This window comes from Microcaecilia unicolor, chromosome 12 (assembly GCF_901765095.1).
Source record: "Microcaecilia unicolor chromosome 12, aMicUni1.1, whole genome shotgun sequence".
In the NCBI taxonomy this organism is placed as follows: domain Eukaryota; kingdom Metazoa; phylum Chordata; class Amphibia; order Gymnophiona; family Siphonopidae; genus Microcaecilia; species Microcaecilia unicolor.
The window spans coordinates 110,984,619-111,011,753 of NC_044042.1; the positions used below are offsets into that span (position 1 = coordinate 110,984,619).

The window sequence follows — 27,135 nt, forward strand, 5'->3', positions numbered from 1 at the left end:
CCAGGGCTGAAATGTTTGAGCTCTTGGACTATCCTTCTCCACCTAAGGAAGCGTCCACAGTACCCATGCATCATGTCCTAAAAAAGACATTGCTGGCGAACTGGACCAAGCCACTAACTAATCCCCACATTCCCAAGAAGATCGAATCCCAGTATCGGATCCATGGGGACCCAGAGCTGATGCGCACTCAGTTGCCTCACGACTCTGGTGTGGTGGATCTGGCCCTAAAGAAGGCTAAGAGTTCTAGAGAGCATGCTTCGGCGCCCCCGGGCAAAGACTCCTTTGGGAGGAAGGCCTATCATTCCTCTATGCTCGTGGCCAAGATTCAGTCCTACCAGCTCTACACGAGCATCCATATGCGGAACAATGTGCGGCAGTTGGCGGGCTTGGTGGACAAGCTCCCTCCTGAGCAAGCCAAGCCGTTTCAGGAGGTGGTCAGGCAGCTGAAGGCGTGCAGAAAATTCCTGGCCAGAGGAGTATATGATACCTTTGATGTTGCGTCCAGGGCCGCTGCTCAAGGTGTGGTGGTGCGCAGACTCTCATGGCTGCGTGCCTCCGACCTGGCGAATAGGATCCAGCAGCGGATTGCGGACTCCCCTTGCCGAGCGGACAACATTTTTGGAGAAAAAGTCGAACAGGTGGTAGAACAGCTCCACCAGCGGGATAATGCTTTTGACAAATTCTCCCGCAGGCAGCCTTCAGCATCTACCTCTTCAGGTAGACGTTTTTATGGGGGAAGGAGGACTGTTCCCTACTCTTCTGGTAAGCGTAGGTACAATCCTCCCTCTCGACAGCCTGCGGCCCAGGCTAAGCCCCAGCGCGCTCGCTCTCATCAACAGCATGCGCCTCAGCAAGGCCCCTCGGCTCCCCAGCAAAAGCAGGGGGCGAGCTTTTGACTGGCTCCAGCAGAGCATAGCCGACATCAACGTGTCCGTGCCGGGCGATCTGCCGGTCGGGGGGAGGTTGAAAGTTTTTCACCAAAGGTGGCCTCTTGTAACCTCCGACCGTTGGGTTCTTCAAATAGTCCAGCAAGGGTACACCCTCAATTTGGCTTCGAAGCCTCCAAATTGCCCACCGGGAGCTCAGTCCTACAGCTTCCAGCACAAGCAGGTACTTGCAGAGGAACTCTCCGCCCTTCTCAGCGCCAATGCGGTCGAGCCCGTGCCATCCGGGCAAGAAGGGCTGGGATTCTATTCCAGGTACTTCCTTGTGGAAAAGAAAACAGGGGGGATGCGTCCCATCCTAGACCTAAGGGCCCTGAACAAATATCTGGTCAAGGAAAAGTTCAGGATGCTTTCCCTGGGTACCCTTCTTTCCATGATTCAGGAAAACAATTGGCTATGCTCTCTGGACTTGAAGGACGCCTACACGCACATCCCGATATTGCCAGCTCACAGGCAGTATCTGCGATTTCAGCTGGGCACACGTCACTTCCAGTACTGTGTGCTACCCTTTGGGCTCGCCTCTGCGCCCAGAGTGTTCACGAAGTGCCTGGCTGTAGTAGCAGCAGCGCTTCGCAGGGTGGGGGAGTGCATGTGTTCCCTTATCTCGACGATTGGCTGGTGAAGAACACATCCGAGGCAGGAGCTCTACAGTCCATGCAGATGACTATTTGACTCCTGGAGCTACTAGGGTTTGTGATAAATTATCCAAAGTTCCATCTTCTCCCAGTACAGAGACTCGAATTCATAGGAGCTCTGCTGGATTCTCGGACGGCTCGTGCCTATCTTCCGGAGACTAGGGCCAACAACCTGCTGTCCCTCGTCTCCCGGGTACAAGCATCCCAGCAGATCACAGCTCGGCAGATGTTGAGATTGCTTGGCCACATGGCCTCCACAGTTCATGTGATTCCCATGGCTCGGCTTCACATGCAATCTGCTCATTGGACCCTAGCTTCCCAGTGGTTTCAAGCTGCTGGGGATCTAGAAGACGTGATCCACCTGTCCACGAGTTTTCTCAAATCCCTGTATTGGTGGACGATTTGGTCCAATTTGACTCTGGGACGCCCTTTCCAAATTCCTCAGCCACAAAAAGTGCTGACTACGGATGCGTCTCTCCTGGGGTGGGGAGCTCATGTCGATGGGCTTCACACCCAGGGAAGCTGGTTCCTCCAGGAACGCGATCTGCAGATCAATCTCCTGGAGTTATGAGCGGTCTGGAACGCTCTGAAGGCTTTCAGAGATCGGCTGTCCCACCAAATTATCCAAATTCAGACAGACAACCAGGTTGCCATGTATTACATCAACAAGCAGGGGGGCACCGGATCTCACCCCCTGTGTCAGGAAGCCGTCAGCATGTGGCTCTGGGCTCGCCGTTACGGCATGTTGTTCCAAGCCACGTACCTGGCAGGCGTAAACAACAGTCTGGCCGACAGGTTGAGCAGGATTATGCAACCCCACGAGTGGTCGCTCAACTCCAGAGTAGTGCGCCAGATCTTCCAGGTGTGGGGCACCCTCTTGGTAGATCTCTTTGCATCTCGAGCCAACCACAATGTCCCTCAGTTCTGTTCCAGACTTCAGGTCCACGGCAGACTGGCATCGGATGCCTTCCTCCTGAATTGGGGGGAAGGCCTGCTGTATGCTTATCCTCCCATACCTCTGGTGGGGAAGACTTTGTTGAAACTCAAGCAAGACCGGGACACCATGATCCTGATTGCTCCTTTTTGGCCGCATCAGATCTGGTTCCCTCTCCTTCTGGAGTTGTCCTCCGAAGAACCGTGGAGATTGGAGTGTTTTCCGACCCTCATCACACAGAATGAAGGGGCGCTTCTGCATACCAACCTCCAGTCTCTGGCTCTCAAGGCCTGGATGTTGAGAGCGTAGACTTTGCCTCTTTGGGTCTGTCCGAGGGTGTCTCCCGCATCTTGCTTGCTTCCACGGCCTGGATTCCACTAAGAGGAGTTACTTCTTTCTATGGAGGAGGTTTGCCGTCTGGTGTGACAGCAAGGCCCTAGATCCTCGCTCTTGTCCTACACAGACCCTGCTTGAATACCTTCTGCACTTGTCTGAGTCTGGTCTCAAGACCAATTCTGTAAGGGTTCACCTTAGTGCAATCAGTGCATACCATTACCGTGTGGAAGGTAAGCCGATCTCAGGGCAGCCTTTAGTTGTTCGCTTCATGAGAGGTTTGCTTTTGTCAAAGCCCCTTGTCAAGCGTCCTACAGTGTCATGGGATCTCAATGTCGTTCTCACCCAGCTGATGAAACCTCCTTTTGAGCCACTGGATTCCTGCCATCTGAAGTACTTGACCTGGAAGGTCATTTTCTTGGTGGCAGTTACTTCAGCTCGTAGAGTCAGTGAGCTTCAGGCCCTGGTAGCCCAGGCCCCTTACACTAAATTTCATCATAACAGAGTAGTCCTCCGCACTCACCCTAAGTTCTTGCCAAAGGTGGTGTCGGAGTTCCATCTGAACCAGTCAATTGTCTTGCCAACATTCTTTCCCCGTCCTCCTTCCTGCCCTGCTGAACGTCAGCTGCACACATTGGACTGCAAAAGAGCATTGGCCTTCTATCTGGAGCGGACACAGCCCAACAGACAGTCCGCCCAAATGTTTGTTTCTTTTGATCCCAACAGGAGGGGAGTGGCTGTGGGGAAATGCACCATATCCAATTGGCTAGCAGATTGCATTTCCTTCACTTATGCCCAGGCTGGGCTGGCTCTTGAGGGTCATGTCAAGGCTCACAATGTTAGAGCCATGGCAGCGTCAGCGGCCCACTTGAAGTCAGCCACTATTGAAGAGATTTGCAAAGCTGCGACGTGGTCATCTGTCCACACATTTACATCTCATTACTGCCTGCAGCAGGATACCCGACGCGACAGTCGGTTCGGGCAGTCAGTGCTTCAGAATCTGTTCGGGGTTTAGAATCCAACTCCACCCCCTCAGCCCATGTTTATTCTGTTCCAGGCTACACTCTCAGTTAGTTGGATAAATTGTTAGGTCAATCTCAGTTATGTCCTCGCCGCTGCGAGGCCCAATTGACCATGTTTGTTGTTTTGAGTGAGCCTGGGGGCTAGGGATACCCCATCAGTGAGAACAAGCAGCCTGCTTGTCCTCGGAGAAAGCGAATGCTACATACCTGTAGAAGGTATTCTCCGAGGACAGCAGGCTGATTGTTCTCACAAACCCGCCCGTCTCCCCTTTGGAGTTGTGTCTTCCCTTGTCTTTGTCTTGCTACATATGGGACTGACGAACACGAGCTGGTTCGGGCGGGAAGATGGCCGCGCATGCGAGGTGCGCATCGGCGCGTGAGGACTAGCAAAGGCCTTTGCTAGTGAAGTTTCTGGTTGGAGGGGGCTGCCATGGACGTCACCCATCAGTGAGAACAATCAGCCTGCTGTCCTCGGAGAATACCTTCTACAGGTATGTAGCATTCACTTTAGAATATGATGTAAATTACCTATTTGTTGAACTTGCAATTAAAATGCACACTTTGACAGATGGCACTTCACAAAATCAAACCTGTAACAATGTATCAGGGATATAATAAATAATAATTCATACAGCGGACATGTAACAATGTATCAAGAAAAAAATGCTGTGTAAAGTAAAGAATCAATAATGGACATATGTAGGCTCTCCCATATCAGATCATATCTATAAGTAAAAAGATTAAAAACTTGTAGCTGGCAAAAATTAAAAGCTCAAAAACTTGTAAATTCCAAATGTCAATTTCTAAAACGGATACTGAGTTGATGGTAGATTCAAAACAATTAAAGATTCCTCTAAAAGATTTTTACTTACCTTCTAAAATCGTGAACGACATATGCCACCATAAAAGTATAAATAAAAGAGACCGATCAAAGACCGATCAAAGTATCCAATTATCATTCAATTTTTATATATATCATATATTAATAAATCAATACAAATTTATTTTTATAAATATATTTGATGATATACCCCCTAAAAAATAAATAAATGATTATAACAAATATACCACTAGATGCCACTCTTTAACTACAAGAAATGTATAAAGAAATGTACCTGATATATACCATTCAACACCACTAGATGTCACTCTTCAACTGTGATACACAAAGAAATGCATGCAATATATACTCTTCAAGACCACTAGATGGCACATATTTTTATCTATTATTTTTGATTCGATATTTTGTTTTTCTTTCTTCTTTTTTATTTAATTTTCTGGCTAGATAATTAATGAGAGTCCCCACATTCGTAATATTTATTTTATGAATTCAAATTTGAGCAATGTGATTTACGTCAGGAAGATTACATTGACGTCAATGGTGGACAGGTAACGACTCAAATTGCTCTTATACATTTATTTTAATTTAATATATATTTAGTCTACATGATATGAGAGCACTATCTAATTTTTACAATGATTCCCGTTTTAAATTAGTTATAGGATTGATTTTGTTTAAACATGCACTTTGAACTTTTGAATTGGTTATAAAGCGTCACAGTCAGCTGATCGGTCTCTTTTATTTATACTTTTATGGTGGCATATGTCGTTCACGATTTTAGAAGGTAAGTAAAAAATCTTTTAGAGGAATCTTTAATTGTTTTGAATCTGCCATCAACTCAGTATCCGTTTTAGAAATTGACATTTGGAATTTGCATTTGTTTTAAGTACAATCGATCCATATGGTAGTTGCATTTGTAGTGCTAGGTTTGCAAATGTGGTTGCAGAACCTTTGGAATTTTTAACAGGAACAAGTGTTTAGTTTTTTAATTTATTAACACTGTGCTGTGCATAGAAAAAACGAGCTGAGAATGATACTGCAGATTGTAATTTAGCTTTCGTTTTTGGCAACAATGGATGTTTTGCATTTGAATTGACATGGCAGTCTGTTTAACAACAAACACCAGTGCTGAATCTTTGGAATCGCTTCAAGTTTGTTTTAAGCACAATTGATCTATATGTTAGTTGGTTTATTAACTGTCACTGCTCATCGTTATTGCATATTTGAAATGCTGAGCATAGAAGGATACTGTTTGTTTGAAAATAGTTTTTAAACTTGACTCTCCTTTTAGAAACAACTTTTGAAACTTCTTAAAATCCTTATCAATTACAAGTTTTTGAGCTTTTTACTTATAGATACGATCTGATATGGGAGAGCCTACATATGTCCATTATTGATTCTTTACTTTACACAGCATTTTTTCCTTGATACATTGTTACATGTCCGCTGTAAGAATTATTATTTATTATATCCCTGATACATTGTTACAGGTTTGTTTTTGTGAAGTGCCATCTGTCAAAGTGTGCATTTTAATTGTGAGTTCACCAAATAGGTAATTTACACCATATTCTAATTATATCACGAATTATAGTTGATCATTTATCTAAAAAATATATATATAAAAAAGATATTCATAATTTATACATTTATTTTTGAAGTGGATTAGTTGATAAAGAATATACATACACATATGTATGTATATATGTGTGTATATGTATGTATATTTATATGTGTATATATATATTTATTTAATGATTTAGATACTTGTCTATAATTTTCGGTATTTATTTTCTATAATCTTTAGTAATTATTTTTGTATTTCTATTTTTTTATATTCATTTTTTATTTTTCACTTTTTATTATTCTCTAGATACTCAAGTGGAGACTATATGTTTTTATAGATATCGATTAGGTATGTGTCAAATTTACTTTAAACATATAGCAGCATATATTTCATTAGCTTTTTAATTCAATTTACTTGATTCATTTACCTATGTATTAAATATATTATGAAGTTTTTGATTATTTATTAACATAATATGTGTTTTATTGTTTGTCTGTTTAACAGGATACATATATATATATTGTTTGTCTACATTATTTTTACATTATTATTTTATTCATATTTTTATTCAATGTGTACATTAAGTTCTATACAATATTATTTTGATATTTCAATTAATTTTTATTTAACTGTATCACCATGGTGTTCTATTACTATCAGCCGAGTATGAGATTATGGTAATGAAATGTAATTATTATTTTTATGTTTACTTGCTTTTATATTTGTTCTAATTGTTATATGATTGTTTGTTTTGTAGCCCCTGATTGCAGCCAGTGGGGCGAAACACGGCCTGTGTCGGGCTTGTTAATTTTTTATTGATCTATATCAATTAAATATTGTTTTCCACATACGTATCTGCTTCGTTTGGTGTCCATCTTGGAGTTTGCAGATCGATTACCCTGCTGTTTTCTTGTGACTTCCCGCCTGTTGCATGAGCGTGGCTCTTCAGTTTTCTTTTCTCCACGTTGAGGTGCGGTAGGTTTTTTTTTTCTGTGCTCCGCTCAGGCCCAGGAAAGAGTCTTCGACAAGTCTTCACTTTTTTCTTCTAATTTTGTCTTTATTTTATTATTATCTTCGTTGAAAAAAAAAAAAAGAAAAGGGTCCCGTAGTTCTGTTTTAGTTTTCTTCCCTTTTTAAAGTTTCCTTTCTTTTTCAACGCGGCTGGTTTTAGGCCGCACGGTCAAGTTATTCCCTTAATTTTTTTTTGTGCCCTTTTTCTTTACAGGCACAATCGCGTCTTTTGATTTCGCCAAAGCCATTTTCCCTCCCATGTCATCGAAGGCACCCAGCGGCTTCAAATGTTGTACTCAGTGCAACCGGACCATCTCAGGTACCGATACCCACGCCTGGTGTATCCAGTGCCTGGGCTTGACCATAGCCCAGCCGCTTGTAGTCTGTGTCTTTGTATGAAGAAACAGACCCAAGCGTCTTGAGAAGCCCAACGAGAAAAGCTTTTTGGGGCTCGGTCCTGTCCTTCGACATCGGTACCGAGGTCGGTGGTGTCGGCGTCGACATTGAAAGGAGCATCGACATCGGGAAGAGAGGTAATGGCTGCTGAGAGACGAACTCGCACTGGGAGCAGTGAAGCGTGGAGTGGGTCTCCACCTGCCTCGAGGCCTCCTGTTATGCAGGCCCCCCGGGACCGACCTTTGTCGGACCCTGCCCGAGGAGACGTGAGGATTCCATGTCCTCCTCATAGGTACCGATGAGTCTCGATGATGGGCATTGAGCGAAGGCGAAGAAGCACCATCATCGTTCTCCTTTGACACACGGTACCGGGAGCTCCGCGGCTTTGAGAGAGTTGGCACCCGAGAAGCGTCTGCGCCGAGAGGATCGCTCCCCCTCGATACAGGAGGTGCCGATGTGTCAGTCTCCTAGCAGCCTGGTACCTGCTCCCGATCCTCCACAGATCCTGATACCACCTGTTCCACCGACCCCGCATCCTTCTCCGATGGTGGTTCTGGACCAGCGCATCCAGGCCTTGTTTCCAGAACTGTTACACCAGTCAGCTTCAGTATCGGGGGTGCTTGCGCCTTCTGTACCGTCTACTGCAGTGGTGTCTGACCCTTATCCTGCGGTGAGGTCCCCGAACGCAGTGCCGCTTGCGGCTTCGGCGTCAGCTGCCACCCTGGTCAACTCCCCTTCAACATTGGTGGAGGGAGCTTCACCGCAGTCAGACCAGGCGTCGGCCTCTCAACATCGCCATCGAGGACGTCGTTCCTCGGCGTCGAGACAGGTTCAGTGTCGAAGTTACCTTAACAGAGGTCTTATCCAATACTGAGCAGGAGTGTTTGTGGGAGTCAGAGGAAGATCCCAGGTACTTTTCTTCTGGTGTCCTATGGGATTCCCTCTGAACCTTCCCCTCCACCAGAGAGGAGACTATCTCCACCGGAGAGAGTCTTTCCTTTTCCTCTTTTGCCGGGAAATGGTTACGGCTATTCCCTTCCCTGTGGAGGTTGAGGATGAGCCCAGGACTTTGTCCTGGACTATTCTTCTCCACCTAAAGAGGCTGTGACAGTCCCTCTGCATAAGGTACTGAAGGAAGTCCTTATGCGAAACTGGTTGGCCCCTCTGTCTGGCCCTTTGGTCCCGAAGAAAGCTGAATCCCAGTATCGGATCCACAGTGAACCTTGATTGATGAGGTCTCAGTTACCCCACAATTCTATGGTGGTGGATTCCGCCCTCAAGAGAGCCAGGAGTACTAGAGACTATTCTTCGGTGCCCCCAGGCAGAGAAGCTAGGACTCTTGATTCTTTTGGGAGGAAGATGTATCAGGCCGCTATGCTCGCTGCCAAGATCCAATCATACCAGCTCTTCACGATCGTTCACTTGTGGAACTCGATAAGGCAACTGTCTAGCTTGGTTGATGCACTCTCTCCGAAGCAAGCTGAGCCTTTTCACCAGGTGGTCAGGCAGCAGAATGCGTATCGAAAACTCCTGTCCAGGGGTACGTTCGACACTTTTGATGTAGCATCCAGCGTAGACTGTCATGGCTGCATGTCTCTAATGGATCATGGCGGATGTTCCTTGCCAGGGGACAACCTTTTTGGTGAAAAAGTAGAGGATCTTGTAGATCAGATCAAGAAGCATAATGATGCTATGGATGCTGTCCCCCACCGGGCGTCTTCTGGTACTACCTCCTCATCTAGGAGGTATTTTTGTGCTCTTTATTCCTATCCTAGGCGTAGGTACACTCCTGCTTCTAGACAGCCTTCCCGTGCTCAGCCCCAGCATGCTCGTTCTCGTCAACAGCGTGCGTCTAAGGCCTAAGGCCTAAGGTCTAAGGTGGGTCCTTCAAATAGTCTGGTCAGGATACACCCTCAATCTGGAATCCAAACCTCCAGATTGCCCACCGGGAGCTCATTCTTACAGTTCCCAGTACAAACAGGTACTTGCAGAGGAACTCTCTGCCCTTCTGAAGGCCCAAGCGGTCGAACCCGTTCCATCAGGGGAAGAAGGGCTGGGATTCTATTCCAGGTACTTCCTTGTGCAAAAAAAGACAGGGGGGATGTGTACCATCCTAGACCTGAGGACCCTGAACAAATTTCTTCTCCAAGAAAAGTTCAGGATGGTTTCCCTGGGCACCCTTCTTCCCGTGGTTCAAGAAAAACGATTGGCTATGCTCTCTGGACTTAAAAGGATGCTTACACACACATTTCAATACTCCCAGCTCACAGGAAGTATCTTCAGTTTGGCTGGAAACTCAGCACTTTCAGTGCTGTGTACTGCCCTTTGGTCTGGCGTCTGAGCCCATAGTGTTCACAAAGTGCCTAGGGGTAGGTGCAGCATCGCTACGCAGACTGGGAGTGCATGTGTTCCCTTAGCTCGACGATTGGCTGGTGAAGAGCATCTAGAAGGCAGGCGCCCTACAGTCCATGCGAATGACTATTCAGGCGCTAGAACTACTGGGGTTCGTGATCAATTACTCCAAGTCCCATCTGAGAATGGTAATGCAACCTCATGAGTGGTCACTGGACATGGGTGTCGCCCGCAAGATCTTCCGGAGCATGGGGCACCCCCTCGGTAGATCTTTTTGCCACTCAGATCAATCACAAGGCCCCAATTCTGTTCCAGGCTTCAGGCCCATGACAGATTAGCATCAGATGCCTTTCTCCTGCTTGGGGTATGCGTATCCTCCCATACCTCTAGTAGGGAAGACTTTGCTGAAACTCAAGCAAGACTGCTTGATTCTGATTGCTCCCTTCTGGCCGCGTCAGATTTGGATCCCTTTTCTTCTGGAGTTGTCCTCCGAGGAACCATGGAGATTGGAGTGTTTTCCAACCCTCATCACCCAGAACGGGTGGGGGGGGGGGGGGGGGGGGGGGGGGGGGGGGGGGGGTCCAGTCCTCTAGCTCTCACAGCCTGGATGTTGAGAGCTTAGAATTCGCCTCTCTGAGTCTTCAGGGGGTGTCTCCCGAGTCTTGCTTGCTTTCCGGAAAGATTCCACGAAGAGGCGTTACTCGTTCAATGGCGGAGGTTTGCCGTTTGGTGTGACAGCAAGGCCCTAGATCCTCTTTCTTGTCCTACACAAGACCCTGCTTGAATACCTTCTACACTGTCAGAGTCTGGTACTCAAGACCAATTCCGTAAGAGTTCACTTTAGTGTGATTAGTGCTTATCATCGCAGTGTAGAGGGGTAAGCCTATCTCTGTACAACCTTTAGTTGTTCGCTTCATGAGAGGTTTGCTTTATGTCAAAGCCCCTGTCAAACCTCCACCAGGGTCATGGGATCTCAACGTCGTTCTCAACCCAGCTGATGAAAGCTCCTTTTGAGCCACTGAATTCCTGCCATCTGAAGTAGCTTGACCTGGAAGGTCATTTTCTTGGTGGCTGTTACTTCAGCTCGTAGGGTACGTGAGCTTCAGGCCTGGGTAGTGCATGCACCTTATATTAAGTTCCATCACAACAGAGTAGTCCGGCACCCTAAGTCCTGCCGAAGGTGGTGTCGGTGTTCCATCTGAACTAGTCAATTGTCTTGCCAACATTCTTTCCCTTTCCTCATACCCCGCCCTGGCGAAAGCAGTTTGCATACCTTGGACTGCAAGAGGGCATTGGCCTTTTACGTGGAGCAGACAAAGCCCTTCAGACAGTCCGCCCAGTTGTTTGTTTCTTTCGATCCCAACAGGAGGGGAGTCGCCATCGGGAAAACGCACAATCTCCAATTGGCTAGCAGATTGCATTTCCTTCACTTATGCCCAAGCTGGGCTGACTCTAAAGGGCCATGTCACGGCTCATAAAGTTAAAGCCATGGCTGCGTCAGTGGCTCACTTAAAGTCAGCCTCCATTGAAGAGATTTGCAAGGCTGCATCATGGTCATCAGTCCACACATTCACATCTCACTACTGCCTTCAGCAGATACCCGACGTGACAGTCAGTTTGGGCAAGTCAGTGCTGCAGAATCTGTTCAGGGTTTAGAATCCAACTCCTCCCCCCCAGACCCATTTTTGTTCTGTTCTAAGGCTGCACTCTCAGTTAGTTTGTTTATGGTTTCAGGTCAATCTATGTAATTGACCAATGTTCATTGTTTTGAGTGAGCCTGGTTGCTAGGGGATACTCCACATGTTAGGATAAGCAGACCTGCTTGTCCTCGGAGAAAGCGAAGATACTTACCTGTAGCAGGTATTCTCCGAGGACAGCAGGCGATTGTTCTCCACCAACCCACCCACCTCCCCTTTGGAGTTGTTGTTAGTTTCTATGGCTTTTTTGATTAAACTGAGAGCCACGCTCACGCGATGGGCGGGAAGTCATCCGCGCATGTGCGGTGCACACTGTTCGTGTGCCGGTAGACCTCTGACAAAACTTTTTAAATTTTACTGTGGAAAATTTGCCATTTCCTGGGCCGAACGCGGACATCGCCCCACATGTGATGGACTCTCTGCCATCATCTACTATGTTTACTATCCTGCTTATTTTCGAGGAGAAGGGCGGCCATCTTCCGACGCAAATCAGGAGATGGCTGGCCTTCTCCTAAGGCCGGCCAAATCGGTATAATTGAAAGCCGATTTTGGCCGGCTTCAACTGCTTTCCGTCGCAGGGCTGGCCAAAGTTCAAGGGGGCGTGTCGGCAGTGTACTGAAGGCGGGGCGGAGGCGTGGTTAAGAGATGGCTGGCCTCGGCCGATAATGGAAAAAAGAAGGCCGGCTCTGACTAGCATTTGGCCAACTTTACTTGGTCCTTTTTTTGTTCACAACCAAGCCTTGAAAAGGTGCCTGAACTGACCATATTGCCACCAGAGGGAATGGGGGATCACCTCCCCTTACTCCCCCAGTGGTCACCAACCCCCTCCCACCCAAAAAAAAAATTAAAAACATTTTTTTGCCAGCCTCAAATGTCATACCCAGCTCCATCACAGCACTATGCAGATCCCTGGAGCAGTTTTTAGTAGGTACTGCAGTGCACTTCAGGCAGGCAGACCCAGGCCCATCCCCCCCCCCCCCCCCCCCCACCTGTTTCAGGGGCTGATTACAGAAGACGTCTCTTGCAGCTAATTAGATATTGTTTGATTGTTGTGGGGAGCGGCCTACTTAAGGCCTCCCTTTCGTATTCCGTGTCCAGAGTGGAACCTTTCTTTAGTCTTTGGGCTCTTTAGTGGTCTCCTTTTGAGCCGCTCCGGATGGCCTCCTTGAAAGATCTTAAGCTAAAGACAGTGTTCTTGGTGGCTTTTGCGTGAGCACATAGTGTTTCAGAGCTTCATGTTCTCTCTTGTCAAGATCCCTTTCTCTGCTTTTAAGAGGAGGGGGAGTCTCCCTGTGCATGGTTCCTTCCTTTCTTCTAAAAGTAGTGTCAGCATTTCATGTCAACCAATTTGTGGAGATTCTGTTCTTGAGGCTCGGTATTCTTCCTTGAAGCTTCTCAATGTGCGTAGAGTCCTCATTAGATATCTGGAAGTCAGTTGCGCAAATCGGACAGACTGCTTTTTGGTAAGCAGAGGCTTGGTCTCATGGCTTCCAAGCCCACAGTTGCTAGATGGCTGAAGGAGACTGTCACGTAAGCTTATTTGCTTGTGTGGAAGCAGGCTCCTCAGGTTTGTGGGCTCATTCTACGATATTTCCAAGGCAGCAATGTGGTCGATACTGCATACGTTTGCCAAGCACTACAGGGTGGTTTTCTTGGCATGCTCTGAAGTCAGTGTTTAGTACTTCAGTCCTCAGGGCATCAAAGGCCCCAGGATCCCACCCACTCTTTTAAACATCTCACAGATTCTGGAATAGTGGGAAGCAGTGTAATGGAAGGAGAAATTAGGTCTTACCTGATCATTTTCTTTCCATTAGTCCTTCCCACTATTCCAGAAACCTGCCCAAAGTTTTTGAGATGTTTAGTCAAGGTGAAGTGATGGGTCAAATAACGACTGTCACCTTGCATGGTGTTTCCTGCATATCTCTTGTTCTCTGCAAGTTGTCCAGAAATAAGAGAGGTCATACATGTTTGCTTGTCTGGTTAGCGAGTTGTTTAAGGTTGTTATGTTTATTCTATCCTTACTTCATGTCTACGTAAATACTGAGGAGCTGGAGTGGATGCCAAGAGATATGACTCACCTCAGTTTTCAGTTCTCTAGCTCCACTGGCTGGTTGATGGACACAACTATCCCCACAGGTTCTGGAATAGTGGGAAGAGCTAATGGAAAGAAAATTATCAGGTAAGACCTAATTTCTCCTTATGGCTGCACTGGATATGGCTGCACAGCTTAGTAAAAGGGCCCCTAGGTTTGTATTTGAGACAATGGATGGCTAAGTGGTTTTCCCAATGTCACAAGGAGCTGCCATGAGGTTTGAAATGGGCTTCTTTGGTTCTCAGCCTGCTACTCTAACCATTAGGCAACTCCTCCACTCCAAATCCAATTCATTCACTTGAATCGTATTTAGATTACTCAGGCTTAATGCCTTTTTAAATTATAAGATTTATGAATCACCATAGCTTTAAAACTGATTTGTACTAAATGAAAGCAGGTGAGCTATTTATTGTATATTTGTGTAAAACAGTCTGTTAAATTCATAGATATGAGAAAGAGATGGAAATCATCGGATGTGGACAGCATTAAAGATTATATTGCTTCCTTGTGACTCACTCTGTCCAACTACATTCTGTACACATTGACTTCAGTCTACCACTTAATGACACCCTTATAGAGTCCATTACTTCAGAAATCGCTCTCCTTTGTTTAAGTAAATTATCTGATTATTACTCCATTTTATACTCTGTTAAAAATCAGTACAGCAAGATTGAACTCCCATAGATGTGTGCCAAACTCACACTGGGCATTTTACAGGGAGCTGGGCCGTCAGCGCAGCACTATAGAACTCGACACACCCGAGGTCATCCCGGAGCAGGTAGAGGCCATTGAGCAGACTGTGAATGAGAAGATCAGGCAACATATTCCTGTTATTGTCAGGGTTGTGTCCGTGGACGACCCAGAGGTAGAAAAAGTAAGTGAAAATTCCCTGGAATTCAAATGCTGAACAGTCCCAGGCAGTGACTGCCCATTAAAGGCAGTGTTGGTTGTACAAAGTGGTGGAAAATTCAATAAAGGGAAGGGAAATGGGATTTGATATACCACATTTCTGTGTGTTGTGTGTGGGGGGGGGGGGGGGGGGGGATGTTCCAACTACATTCAAAGCGGTTTACATAGTACATGCAGGTATCTGGGGCAATGGAGGGTTAAGTGACTTGCCCAGAGTCACAAGGAAATGAAGTGGGAATAGAACCCAGTTCCTCAGGATCAAGTTCACTGCACTAACCACTAGGCTACTCATAAGTACATAAGTATTGCCACACTGGGACAGACCAAAGGTCCATCAAGCCCAGTACCCTGTTTCCAACAATGGCCAATCCAGGTCACAAATACCTGGCAAGATCCCAGAAAAGCTCAATACATTTTATGATGTTTATCCCAGAAATAAGCAGTGGATTTTCCCAAGTCAATGTAATAATGGTCTATGGACTTTCCCCTCTGGAACGTTTTTTTTAAATATTGACATTACATGGGCTACCCTCCAATCTTCCAGTACCACGCTCGATTTAAAGATAATTTACATATTACTAATAATACTTCTGCCAGTTCATTTTTAAATTCTATCAGTACTCTGGTATGAATACCATCGGTCAAGGAGATTTGCTACTCTTCAATTGTCAAATTGCCCCGTTACATTCCTCTAGTTTATTGAGATTTCATTCAGTTTCTCCAGCTTGTCAGCTTCGAATACCACTTCTGGCACTGGTATCACTCCCAAATCTTCCTCGGTGAAGATCGAAGCAAGGAATTCATTCAGTTTCTCCACTATGCTTTATCCTTCCCAGATCGCACCTTTTACCTCTCGGTCATCTAGCGGTCCATCCAATTCTTTTGCCCGATTCTTGATTTTAATACCTATAAAAATTCTTATTATGTGTTTTTGCCTCTAATGCCAATCTTTTTTTCAAAGTCCCTTTTTGCCTTCCATATCAGCGCTTTGCATTTGACTTGCCATTCCTTATGCTGTTTCTTGTTATTTTCAGTCGGTTCCGTCTTCCATTTTCTGAAGGATTTTCTTTTAGCTCTAATAGCTTCCTTCACCTCACCGGGTTGATGTGATCCAAGTGTGAATTCTGTAACTGCAGTTCTGCTTGAAAATGCTGATATAGAATACTAGCGTAAGTCCACATCTTCGTGCCAAATGATAGGTGCGAACACTTTCGCCAGCTCAGTGTCTGGTGTAAGTGGTCATGTCTAACTGTAGGCAATTAGGTGCATAAATGATAGTATTCTACAACCTGTGCGCCTAACTGCCTGACGCCCCCAACCTGCTCATACCCCCTTGAAGTTGTGTGCTCTGGAATTTGAGTGCACATGTTATAAAATAGCAACTAAGGGCAGTTATGTGTCAATTAGTGCCATAGAAATCCAATTATTGAATTAAGATGGGTATGCAACTGACCTTATAAAAACAAAGATGAGAAAGTTATAACGCCTTTGTATCGCTCCATGGTGCGACTGCACCTCGAATATTGTATGCAGTTCTGGTCACTGCATCTCAAAAAAGATATAGGAAAATTAGAAAAGATGCAGAGAAGGGCGATGAAAATGATAAACAGGATGGGACGACTTCCTTATGAGGAAAGGCTAAAGAGGCTAGGGCTTTCACTTGGAGAAGAGATGACTGAGGGGGGAGATATGATAGAGGTCTATAAAATAATGAGTGGAATGGAACAGGTAGACGTGAATCACTTGTTTACTGTTTCCAAAAATACTAGGACTAGTTGGCACACAATGAAGCTACAAAGTAGTAAATTTAAAACAAATCGGAGAAAATATTTCTTCACTCAACATGTAATTAAATTCTGGAATTTGTTGCCAGTGATGTTGTAAAAGCAGTTCTCCGAGGACAAGCAGGCTGCTTGTTCTCACTGATGGGTTGACGTCCTCGGCAGCCCCCTCCATCGGAAAGTTTACTAGCAAAGGCCTTTGCTAGTCCTCGCGCGCCCATGCGCACCGCGCATTGCGCGGCCGTCTTCCCGCCCGAAAACCGGCTCTAGCCGGCCAGTCTTCTTTCGTCGCGCTTGGTACGGTCGTGTTACGCCGTTCGTGCCCCAGAGAGTCGACCTCGCGCGTCCGTTTCGACGTGTTTTTCATTCTTTTTTCTCAAAAAAGTTCGGGGAAGCGCTCCGGAAGTGTTCCGGAAGACCCCGTTCGGGTTCTGCCTTCCCGTATTTTCTCAGCTTTTGCCCCGTAAGTTTTCTTTCGTTGTCGGGGTAGGCCTAGTTTGGCCTCGGTCGAGATTTTCTCCTTTAAATTTTGGTGCTTCAATTTTCGCCATTTCGGCTTTTGACTTCGCCGGCGTGATTTTTTCCGCCCATGACATCGAAGCCTTCCAGCGGCTTCAAGAAGTGCACCCAGTGCGCTCCGGGTAATCTCACTCACTGATAGGCACTGCTGCGTGTCTTCAGTGTCTAGGGGCCCAGCACCGCCCTCAGAACTGTAGTCTGTGTTCCCTGTTACAAAGGCGGACTCAGGTAGCGAGATTAGCCCAGTGGAACGTTTGTTCTCGGGCTCTTCGTCGGCATCGGCACCGGAGGCATCGAGTGCATCGACGTCGTCAGCGTCCGGACCATCTTCCTTGGCTGCCGCTCCATCGACTGCATCGAGGCATCGGACCTCTGCATCGGCGCCGAGGCATCGGGCGACTGCACGACTGTCGGTGGTACCGAGACTTCGTCTGCTGATGTCAGTCGGACGGAGGTGCATCGTCAGGAGTGCAGGTGAGGGCTGTCCATTCCCTGCTGGTGGCGGTGAGCCTTCGGGTGGGTCTCCTCCTACACTGAGGGCTCCTGCGGTACAGCCCCCCCGGGATCGACCCTCTTCGGTCTCGGCCCCGAGGAAGCGACGGATGGATTTCTAAGTCCTCCTCGTCGGTGCCGGGGAGCTCCGGTGACATGCTTCGGAAGAAGTCGAAAGAAGCATCGACACCGGTCACCTCCCCGCGTCGGCACCGAGAGCTCTGGGTCGCCGAGGGAGTCGGCACCCAGCTAGGCATCGGCACCGAGAGGACCGCTCACCCTCTGTTCAGGAGGTGTCGATGCGCTCCACTCTGGACAGCCGGAAACAGCATCCTCGCCCGGAACAGGTTCTGACGTCGACGCCTGCATCGACCTCTCAGCCTTTTTCTGCAGCCACTCTGAACGAGAGCCTCCGGGCCGTTCTCCCAGAGATTCTGGGGAGAGCTGTTGCCCCCTACCCCTCCGGTACCGGCGGTGCTTGCGCCTCCCGGTACCGTCGAGCATTGGCGCCGGGCTGGCCATCGCCCAGGTTAGGTCCCCGACGTCGGTACAGCGTGCTGGTGCCGACCGCGGCCACCCTCCCAGGAAGGCTCCCCGACTACGTCGGCGGAGGGAGCTTCGCCGATGCGGGCCAGGGAGTCTACCTCTCGACGCCCCCATCGTGGACGTGGTTCCACAGAGTCGAGCAGGGGCGAGGTTGCAGACACAGGTCCGTGAACTTGTGTCTGACACCGAGGGTTGAGGCCTCGTGGGAGGGAAGAGGAAGATCCCAGATATTTCTCTGACGAGGAGTCTGAGGGTCTTCCGTCTGATCCCACTCCCTCTCTGAGAGACAGCTTTCTCCTCCCGAGAGTCTGTCTTTTGCCTCCTTGTCCGGGAGATGTCTACGGCCATCCCCTTCCCGGTGGTTGTGGAGGACGAGCCCAGGGCTGAAATGTTTGAGCTCCTGGACTATCCTTCTCCACCTAAGGAAGCGTCCACTGTTCCCTTGCACCATGTCCTAAAAAAGACATTGCTTCGCACTGGACAAAACCTTTAACTAATCCCCACATTCCCAAGAAGATCGAAGTCCCAGTACCGGATCCATGGGGACCCAGAGCTGATGCGCACTCAGTTGCCTCATGACTCTGGAGTTGTGGATTTGGCCCTAAAGAAGGCTAAGAGTTCTAGGGAACATGCTTCGGCGCCCCCGGGCAAGGACGCTAGAACCTTAGACTCCTTTGGGAGGAAGGCCTACCATTCCTTTATGCTCGTGTCCAAGATCCAGTCTTACCAGCTCTACACGAGCATACACATGCGGAACAATGTGCGCAGTTGGCGGCATTGGTTGATTCTCTTCCCCCTGAGCAAGCCAGCCTTTTCAGGAGGTGGTCAGGCAGCGGAAGGCGTGCAGAAATTCCTGGCCAGAGGAGTTTATGACACTTTTGATGTTGCGTCCAGGGCCGCTGCTCAAGGTGTGGTGATGCGCAGGGCTCTCATGGCTGCGTGCCGCCGACCTGGAGAGATAGATCCAGCAGCGGATTGGCGGACATCGCCTTGCCGTGCGGACAACATTTTTGGTGAAAAAGTTGAACAGGTGGTAGAGTCTCTCCCACCAGCGGGACACCGCATTCGACAAATTCGCCCGCCGGCAGCCTTCAGGCCTCTACCTCTACAGGTAGAAGATTTTTCGGGGGAAGGAAGACTGTTCCCTACTCTTCTGGCAAGCGTAGGTACAATCCTCCTTCCCGACAGCCTGCGGCCCAGGCTAAGCCCCAGCGCGCTCGCTCTCGTCAGCAGCGTGCGCCTCAGCAAGGCCCCGCGACTCCCAGCAAAGCAAGGGGCGAGCTTTTGACTGGCTCCAGCAGAGCATAGCCGACATCCAAGTGTCCGTGCCGGGCGACCTGCCAGTCGGGGGGAGGTTGAAAGCTTTTCACCAAAGGTGGCCTCTCATAACCTCCGATCAGTGGGTTCTGCAAATAGTCCGGCAGGGATACACCCTCAATTTGGCCTCAAAACCTCCAAATTGTCCACCGGGAGCTCAGTCTTACAGCTTCCAGCACAAGCAGGTACTTGCAGAGGAACTCTCCGCCCTTCTCAGCGCCAATGCGTCGAGTCCCGTGCCATCCGGGCAAGAAGGGCTGGGATTCTATTCCAGGTACTTCCTTGTGGAAAAGAAAACAGGGGGGATGCGTCCCATCCTAGACCTAAGGGCCCTGAACAAATATCTCGTAAAAGAAAAGTTCAGGATGCTTTCCCTGGGCACCCTTCTCCCCATGATTCAGCAAAACGATTGGCTATGCTCTCTGGACTTGAAGGATGCCTACACTCACATCCCGATACTGCCATCTCACAGACAGTATCTGCGATTTCAGCTGGGCACACGCCACTTCCAGTACTGTGTGCTACCCTTTGGGCTCGCCTCTGCGCCCAGGGTGTTCACAAAGTGCCTAGCTGTGGTAGCAGCGGCACTTCGCAGGCTGGGGGTGCACGTGTTCCCGTATCTCGACGATTGGCTGGTGAAGAACACATCCGAGGCAGGAGCCCTGCAGTCCATGCAGATGACTATTCGCCTACTGGAGCTACTGGGGTTTGTGATAAATTATCCAAAGTCCCATCTTCTCCCAATGCAGAGACTCGAATTCATAGGAGCTCTGCTGGATTCTCGGACGGCTCGCACCTATCTCCCAGAGACGAGAGCCAACAACTTGTTGTCCCTCGTCTCGCGGGTGCGAGCGTCCCAGCAGATCACAGCTCGGCAGATGTTGAGATTGCTGGGCCACATGGCCTCCACAGTTCATGTGACTCCCATGGCCCGCCTTCACATGCGATCTGCTCAATGGACCCTAGCCTCCCAGTGGTATCAGGCCGCTGGGGGTCTAGAGGACGTGATCCACCTGTCCACGAGTTTTCTCAAATCCCTGTATTGGTGGACGATTTGCTCCAATTTGACTCTGGGACGTCCCTTCCAAATTCCTCAGCCACAAAAAGTGCTGACCACGGATGCGTCCCTCCTGGGATGGGGAGCTCATGTCGATGGGCTTCACACCCAAGGAAGCTGGTCCCTCCAGGAACGCGATCTGCAGATCAATCTTCTGGAGTTACGAGCGATCTGGAACGCTCTGAAGGCTTTCAGAGATCGGCTGTCCCACATATTATCCAAATTCAGACAGACAATCAGGTTGCCATGTACTATGTCAACAAGCAGGGGGGCACCGGATCTCGCCCCCTGTGTCAGGAAGCCGTCAGCATGTGGCTCTGGGCTCGCCCGTCAAGGCATGGTGCTCCAAGCCACATATCTGGCAGGCGTAAACAACAGTCTGGCCGACAGGTTGAGCAGGATTATGCAACCTCACGAGTGGTCGCTCAATTCCCCGTGTGGTACGACAGATCTTCCAGGTGTGGGGCACCCCCCTGGTGGATCTCTTCGCATCTCGAGTGAACCACAAAGTCCCTCAGTTCTGTTCCAGGCTTCAGGCCCACGGCAGACTGGCATCGGATGCCTTCCTCCTGGATTGGGGGGGAGGGCCTGCTGTATGCTTATCCTCCCATTCCTCTGGTGGGGAAGACTTTGTTGAAACTCAAGCAAGACCGAGGCACCATGATCCTGATTGCTCCTTTTGGCCGCGTCAGATCTGGTTCCCTCTTCTTCTGGAGTTATCCTCAGAAGAACCGTGGAGATTGGAGTGTTTTCCGACCCTCATCACACAGGACGAAGGGGCTCTTCTGCATCCCAACCTCCAGTCTCTGGCTCTCACGGCCTGGATGTTGAGGGCGTAGACTTTGCCTCTTTGGGTCTGTCAGTGGGTGTCTCCCGCATCTTGCTTGCTTCCAGGAAAGACTCCACTAAGAGAAGTTACTCTTTCATTGGAGGAGGTTGCCGTCTGGTGTGACAGCAAGGCCCTAGATCCTCGCTCTTGTCCTACACAGACCCTGCTTGAATACCTTCTGCACTTGTCTGAGTCTGGTCTCAAGACCAACTCTGTAAGAGTTTCACCTTAGTGCAATCAGTGCATACCATTACCGTGTGGAAGGTAAGCCGATCTCAGGACAGCCTTTAGTTTTCGCTTCATGAGAGGTTTGCTTTGGTCAAAGCCCCCTGTCAAACCTCCTACAGTGTCATGGGATCTCAATGTCGTTCTCACCCAGCTGATGAAACCTCCTTTTGAGCCACTGAATTCCTGCCATCCGAAGTACTTGACCTGGAAGGTCATTTTCTTGGTGGCAGTTACTTCGGCTCGTAGAGTCAGTGAGCTTCAGGCCCTGGTAGCCCAGGCCCCTTACACTAATTTCATCACAACCAGAGTAGATCCTCCGCACTCACCCTAAGTTCCTGCCAAAGGTCGTGTCGGAGTTCCATCTGAACCAGTCAATTGTCTTGCCAACATTCTTTCCCCGTCCTCATTCCTGCCCTGCTGAACGTCAGCTGCACACATTGGACTGCAAGAGAGCATTGGCCTTCTACCTGGAGCGTACACAGCCCCACAGACAGTCCGCCCAATTGTTTGTTTCTTTTGATCCCAATAGGAGGGGAGTGGCTGTAGGGAAACGCACCATATCCAATTGCTAGCAGATTGCATTTCCTTCACTTACGCCCAGGCGGGGCTGGCTCTTGAGGGTCATGTCACGGCTCATAATGTTAGAGCCATGGCTGCGTCGGTAGCCCACTTGAAGTCAGCCTCCATTGAAGAAATTTGCAAAGCTGCGACGTGGTCATCTGTCCACACATTCACATCTCATTACTGCTGCCTGCAGCAGGATACCCGACGCGACAGTCGGTTCGGGCAGTCAGTTCTTCAGAACCTGTTTGGGCTTTAGGATCCAACTCCACCCCCCGAGGGCCCTGTTGTTCTGTTCCAGGCTACACTCTCAGTTAGTTGGTAAATTTTTTAGGTCAATCTCAATAATGTCCTCGCCGTTGCGAGGCCCCAATTGACCATGGTTGTTGTTTTGAGTGAGCCGGGGGCTAGGGATACCCCATCAGTGAGAACAAGCAGCCTGCTTGTCCTCGGAGAAAGCGAATGCTACATACCTGTAGAAGGTATTCTCCGAGGACAGCAGGCTGATTGTTCTCACCAACCCCCCGCCTCCCCTTGGAGTTGTGTCTTCCCTTGAAGTGTATTGTCTTGCTACATACTGGACTGGCCGGCTAGAGCCGTTTCGGGCGGGAAGACGGCCGCGCATGCGCGGTGCGCATGGGCGCGCGAGGACTAGCAAAGGCCTTTGCTAGTAAACTTTCCGATGGAGGGGGCTGCCGAGGACGTCAACCCATCAGTGAGAACAATCAGCCTGCTGTCCTCGGAGAATACCTTCTACAGGTATGTAGCATTCGCTTTAACTTAGCATGGTTTAAAAAAGGTTTGGACAGCTTCCTAAAAGAAAAATCCATAAGCCATTATTAAGATGAACTTGAGAAAATCCACTGCTTATTTGTAGGATAAGCAACATAAAATCTGTTTTGCTGTTCTGGGATCTTGCCAGGTACTTGTGACTTGGATTGTCCACTGTTGGAAACAGGATACTGGGCTTGATGGACATTTGTTCTGTCCAAGTGGCAACGTTTATGTTCTTAGTCATAAATTGCAAGCTCAAAATTGCACCCAACTTTATAAAATTAGAGGGCGTGTCTTACAGCCTGGGCTTGAACATAGTTGAGAGACAGCCTCACAAGGAATGGCTGGCAAGCTTTCTTCCCCCAGTATGGGTGCCATCTAATATTTCAAGTCTAATCAAAAGTCATGAATAAAATGTTGAAGCCTAATAATGCTGCTTGTTTAACCACTTATATATAGGGTTGGTGACTGGCTCCTTTTTATTGGTTTAATTTTTATTCAAGAACTCCAGTCCACATTTTGCACTGTGCAAAGAATGTATAGTTTTTATTATTATTACATTTGTACCCGCACTTTCCCACTCAAAGCAGGTTCAATGCGGCTTACATAGTAAAAGGAATACAGATATTATTAGAGGGTGAAAGTAAATATATCAGAATAAAAGGCAAGATGAATAGGTAGAAATAGGCAATGGAGAGGGGAGTGAGGTGGGAGATAGGGTTAATGTCGTTATCATGGGGTATGTGTATGTAGATGGTTCATTAGATGGTACATTAGATTAATCAGGATCATTTGGATAGGCTTGCTTGAATAAATGGGTTTTTAGTGCTTTCCAGAAGGGTAGGTAGTCGCAGATTGATCGGATAGATCTGGGGAGAGCATTCCAGAGTTGGCTGCCTAGGAATGAGAAATTAGATCCATAATAGGTCTTGTATTTGATTCCCCTGTGAGATGCAGGAACTACAAGTCTAGGTCTGTGATGAGGTAGAACCAGGCCAGGATCAGGGATGAGCCTGACTTGAACATATAGAGTCGACTGGAAATCCTCTGTGAATTTTCTTTCTGCCTCAGACTCATCATTGCCTCGTAGACAGCAGCATGATGGGGCTTTCTGTGCGCTAGCATTGTTTTAGCTTTTCATTTTCACTGGTCTGGTGTCTTCCAGGTGAGAAGCCGTGGTTTGCCAGATGACCATGCTGGGCCAGTTCGGATAATAGATATCGAGGGCATTGATGCCAACATGTGCTGTGGCACGCACGTCTCAAACTTAAGCCACCTACAGGTATAGTTGCAGTGGTTCACTCCCGTGTTTAATCCTCAAGGAGCCAAAGTCATTGGCAAACTGGCCCATTTAGTCTATCCCAGGGGTTCTGAACGCAGTCCTTGGGGACACACCTAACCAATCAGGTTTTCAGTACACCCACAATGACTATGTAAGAGAGATTTACACATAATGGAGGTAACACATACATCTTTATCTCCTGCATACTCATTGTGCGTATCCTGAAACCTAACTGGCTAGGTGTGTCCTGAGGGCTGGGTTGAAATCCTCTGGTCTGTCCCACTACTTGGAATCGATAAGCACTCAATATCCATGTGCGGTCCAAACACAACACTCTATTTACAGCCAGCTTGCTGGTTCACGCCTTCTGTACAAAACTTGTCAGCTCCATTCAGAGCTGAGTCTGATTTCTGTTTTCTTATAGATTTAATGGCTCATGAAGATTTTGGATTTATTACTAGACTTTGCTTATCTAACCTCAGACAATATACACAAGTTATTTCCCTGGCCAAATGGGTTTGCAGTGTAAGTTGCACTTCTGTCAGGGATTGTAGAGCTTTAGTGTAAAGACAGCCTGTGTTGTGGCAAACAGTTGAGTAACTGTAGTGTTGTTATTTTTTTTTTTTCTAAAAATTAAGGTTATTAAGATTCTTGGTACAGAGAAGGGGAAGAAGAACAAAACCAACCTGCTTTCCTGGCGGGCAACAGAGTGCTGAAATACGTGGAGCGTAGTTACACAGTGGAAAAGGCGTTAACATCCTTTCTTAAGTATGGTGTCGTGATCTTTGCTTATTCTCAGAAACTCTGTTTCTAACATCTCCTATGCTTCATTTCCGAGGTGCAGGGAGCTCGGAAAAGACATGAAATAAATAGCTTTGGGTGGGGGAGGGGGGAGAGAATACACAGAATGTCTGCAGGTGGCATACCTAGCTTCTTCACCACCTGGTGCAGGTTGCTGCTGTGCCCCCCCCCCCCAGTGCATCACCCCACACCTTTCCTCCTAGCAAGGGGTGCGCAGAGTAGACGCGTGACTGTCGGCTCTGCCGGTCCCCTGCTCCCGGAACAAGAGTAATGTCAGAGGGACAGAGGAGCACCAGTGCCAACACTGCACGCCTGTTCTGCTGTCTGCACCCTGGACGGACCGCCCACCGCCCTACCCTTGTATGCTACTGAATGTCTGTTGTGAACTGACAGACGTAGGCTGAATGAGTGAGAAGTGCTAAGAAATTAACCTTAAGGTCAGTTTTCAGTGTTATGGAAAATGCAAACTTATACGATTTTATCCATAAAACTTTGTTCAGATATCAGCCGAAAATGGCCGCTTTTCCATTTCTGAATTAATGGCCATGCGCATTCCACAGCTTAGTAAAAGAAACCCTAGTGTGTATTTCCAAGGAGGGAGAGAATATGCATGGGTGGGGCTCCCACTTATGTGTGTAACTTACGAATGCTTATGCCAGCTCTGTGCTGATGCTGATACCGGGTTATTATTATAGAATAGGCTGATACCACACAGCCTCAGGGTACCCAAATGGAGTGCCCAGTTGTAAGTTGCCTCCACAGGTTAATTTTAAAAGGAGCCTGGTTTAAGAGGGCAAAAGCCTACTTAGATGCCATTTTATAAAACACACTGGATCTATATGCAGTGCGTTCCTAGGGGGGCTGACACCCGGGGCGGATCGCCGATGCGCCGCCCCCCCCCCCCCCCCCCTGGGTGCACGCCGCTGGGGTGCCCGCGTGCCTGACGGCTCTTCGTTTTCATGCTCCCTCTGCCCCGGAACAGGTTACTTCCTGTTCCGGGGCAGAGGGAGCATGAAAACAAAGAGCGACAGGCGCGGCGCGCCCCCCCCCCCTGGTACGCCACTGTCTATATGACTTTAAAAAATACTAGTGTAAGCAGCAGAAATTTGTCTACCTTGCTTATGAGCAGCTGTAACTATGCCTGAATTAGGTGCAGATTAGCATATTTTGTCATCTTGTGTGTGGTTGGTGAAATCCATCCACTCCCTGCCCAAATTCCACCCTATACATGCCTACTGGCAAAGTATGTGTCATCATGTCGTGGCGCATACTTCATGCCAGATGATCTTTTATAAGAGCTATTACATGACCACACATGCTTAGAAATGTCTTTATAAAATTACCTCTACAAAGTTATTCCTATAGTTTCTACATTCAGAGTTGAACAAACAAATTATGCAGATAGATGGTAATTTTATAATGGGCTGTTTATGTGAAGGCTAGGCAAAGGCCTGTTGTGAGCCCTTTATAAAGTCATAGGTGTCCGTATGCGTTTATACCATGCTAGGGGCAAAATGACAGAAATAGTGCCTAGACTGAAGCCATGGGCATGCATGTAAATCACGACTCTGTCCCTGAGCATGCCTACATAGGGTTGCATAAAATATTTGCTTTCTTGTTACACTACATATTTTAACTTGTGTAATTCCTGGGTATTTTAAGAGCTTTGTCTTATAGTCCACAGACCATTTAACTGCCCAGAATTAGCCCCTGTCTGGTTAAATCGACTGTTTGGGGCTAACCACTAATTTTCAGTGGTGCTTAACCTTCAGTTAGTGCCGAACTGAAAACCAATATTTGGGGGGGGGGGGGGGGGGGGATTCAGGTAAATTGCATAAATAGGGCCACATAAAAGTCAGTCCTATCTTATGCGGTGCCCCATACCTGGTTAGTGCTGAGTATCACACTTAAGGACCCTTGTACCAAACCACAGTGGGTCTACTTCCGGCTTGTCACGTGGCGATTCAGCTCTACCGCCGAGCTCCTGGGGGTGGTTCTAGCTCCCCACCGTGCGCCATTTCCGGTGCTAGAAAGACGTTTGCATTTTCTAGCGCCGGGGGCATGCCCGGTTACCGCTGGAGCCCTTGAGGCGGTAAGGACTCCCTCAGGCTGGCCGTGCGCCAATGACTTTGCTTAGCACACGGCCATGTCCTTCCCCTTCACCGGAAATACCTTTCAACCCTGTGGTAAAACGTGTTTCGGTGTGGCAAACCACCGG

At 48.1% G+C, this 27,135-nt stretch overlaps 1 protein-coding gene across 1 annotated transcript in view; it reads left to right on the forward strand.

Annotated features, from left to right (window-relative positions):
• LOC115481413 (alanyl-tRNA editing protein Aarsd1-like) overlaps window positions 1-24,832 on the forward strand; it is a 194,239-nt gene extending 169,407 nt beyond the window's left edge. The window contains exons 10-12 of the mRNA XM_030220501.1: window positions 14,539-14,695; window positions 24,000-24,116; window positions 24,755-24,832. Coding sequence (XP_030076361.1) covers window positions 14,539-14,695; window positions 24,000-24,116; window positions 24,755-24,832 — 352 coding nt within the window. The remainder of the gene's footprint in view (window positions 1-14,538; window positions 14,696-23,999; window positions 24,117-24,754) is intronic.
• Window positions 24,833-27,135: the final 2,303 nt, after the last annotated feature.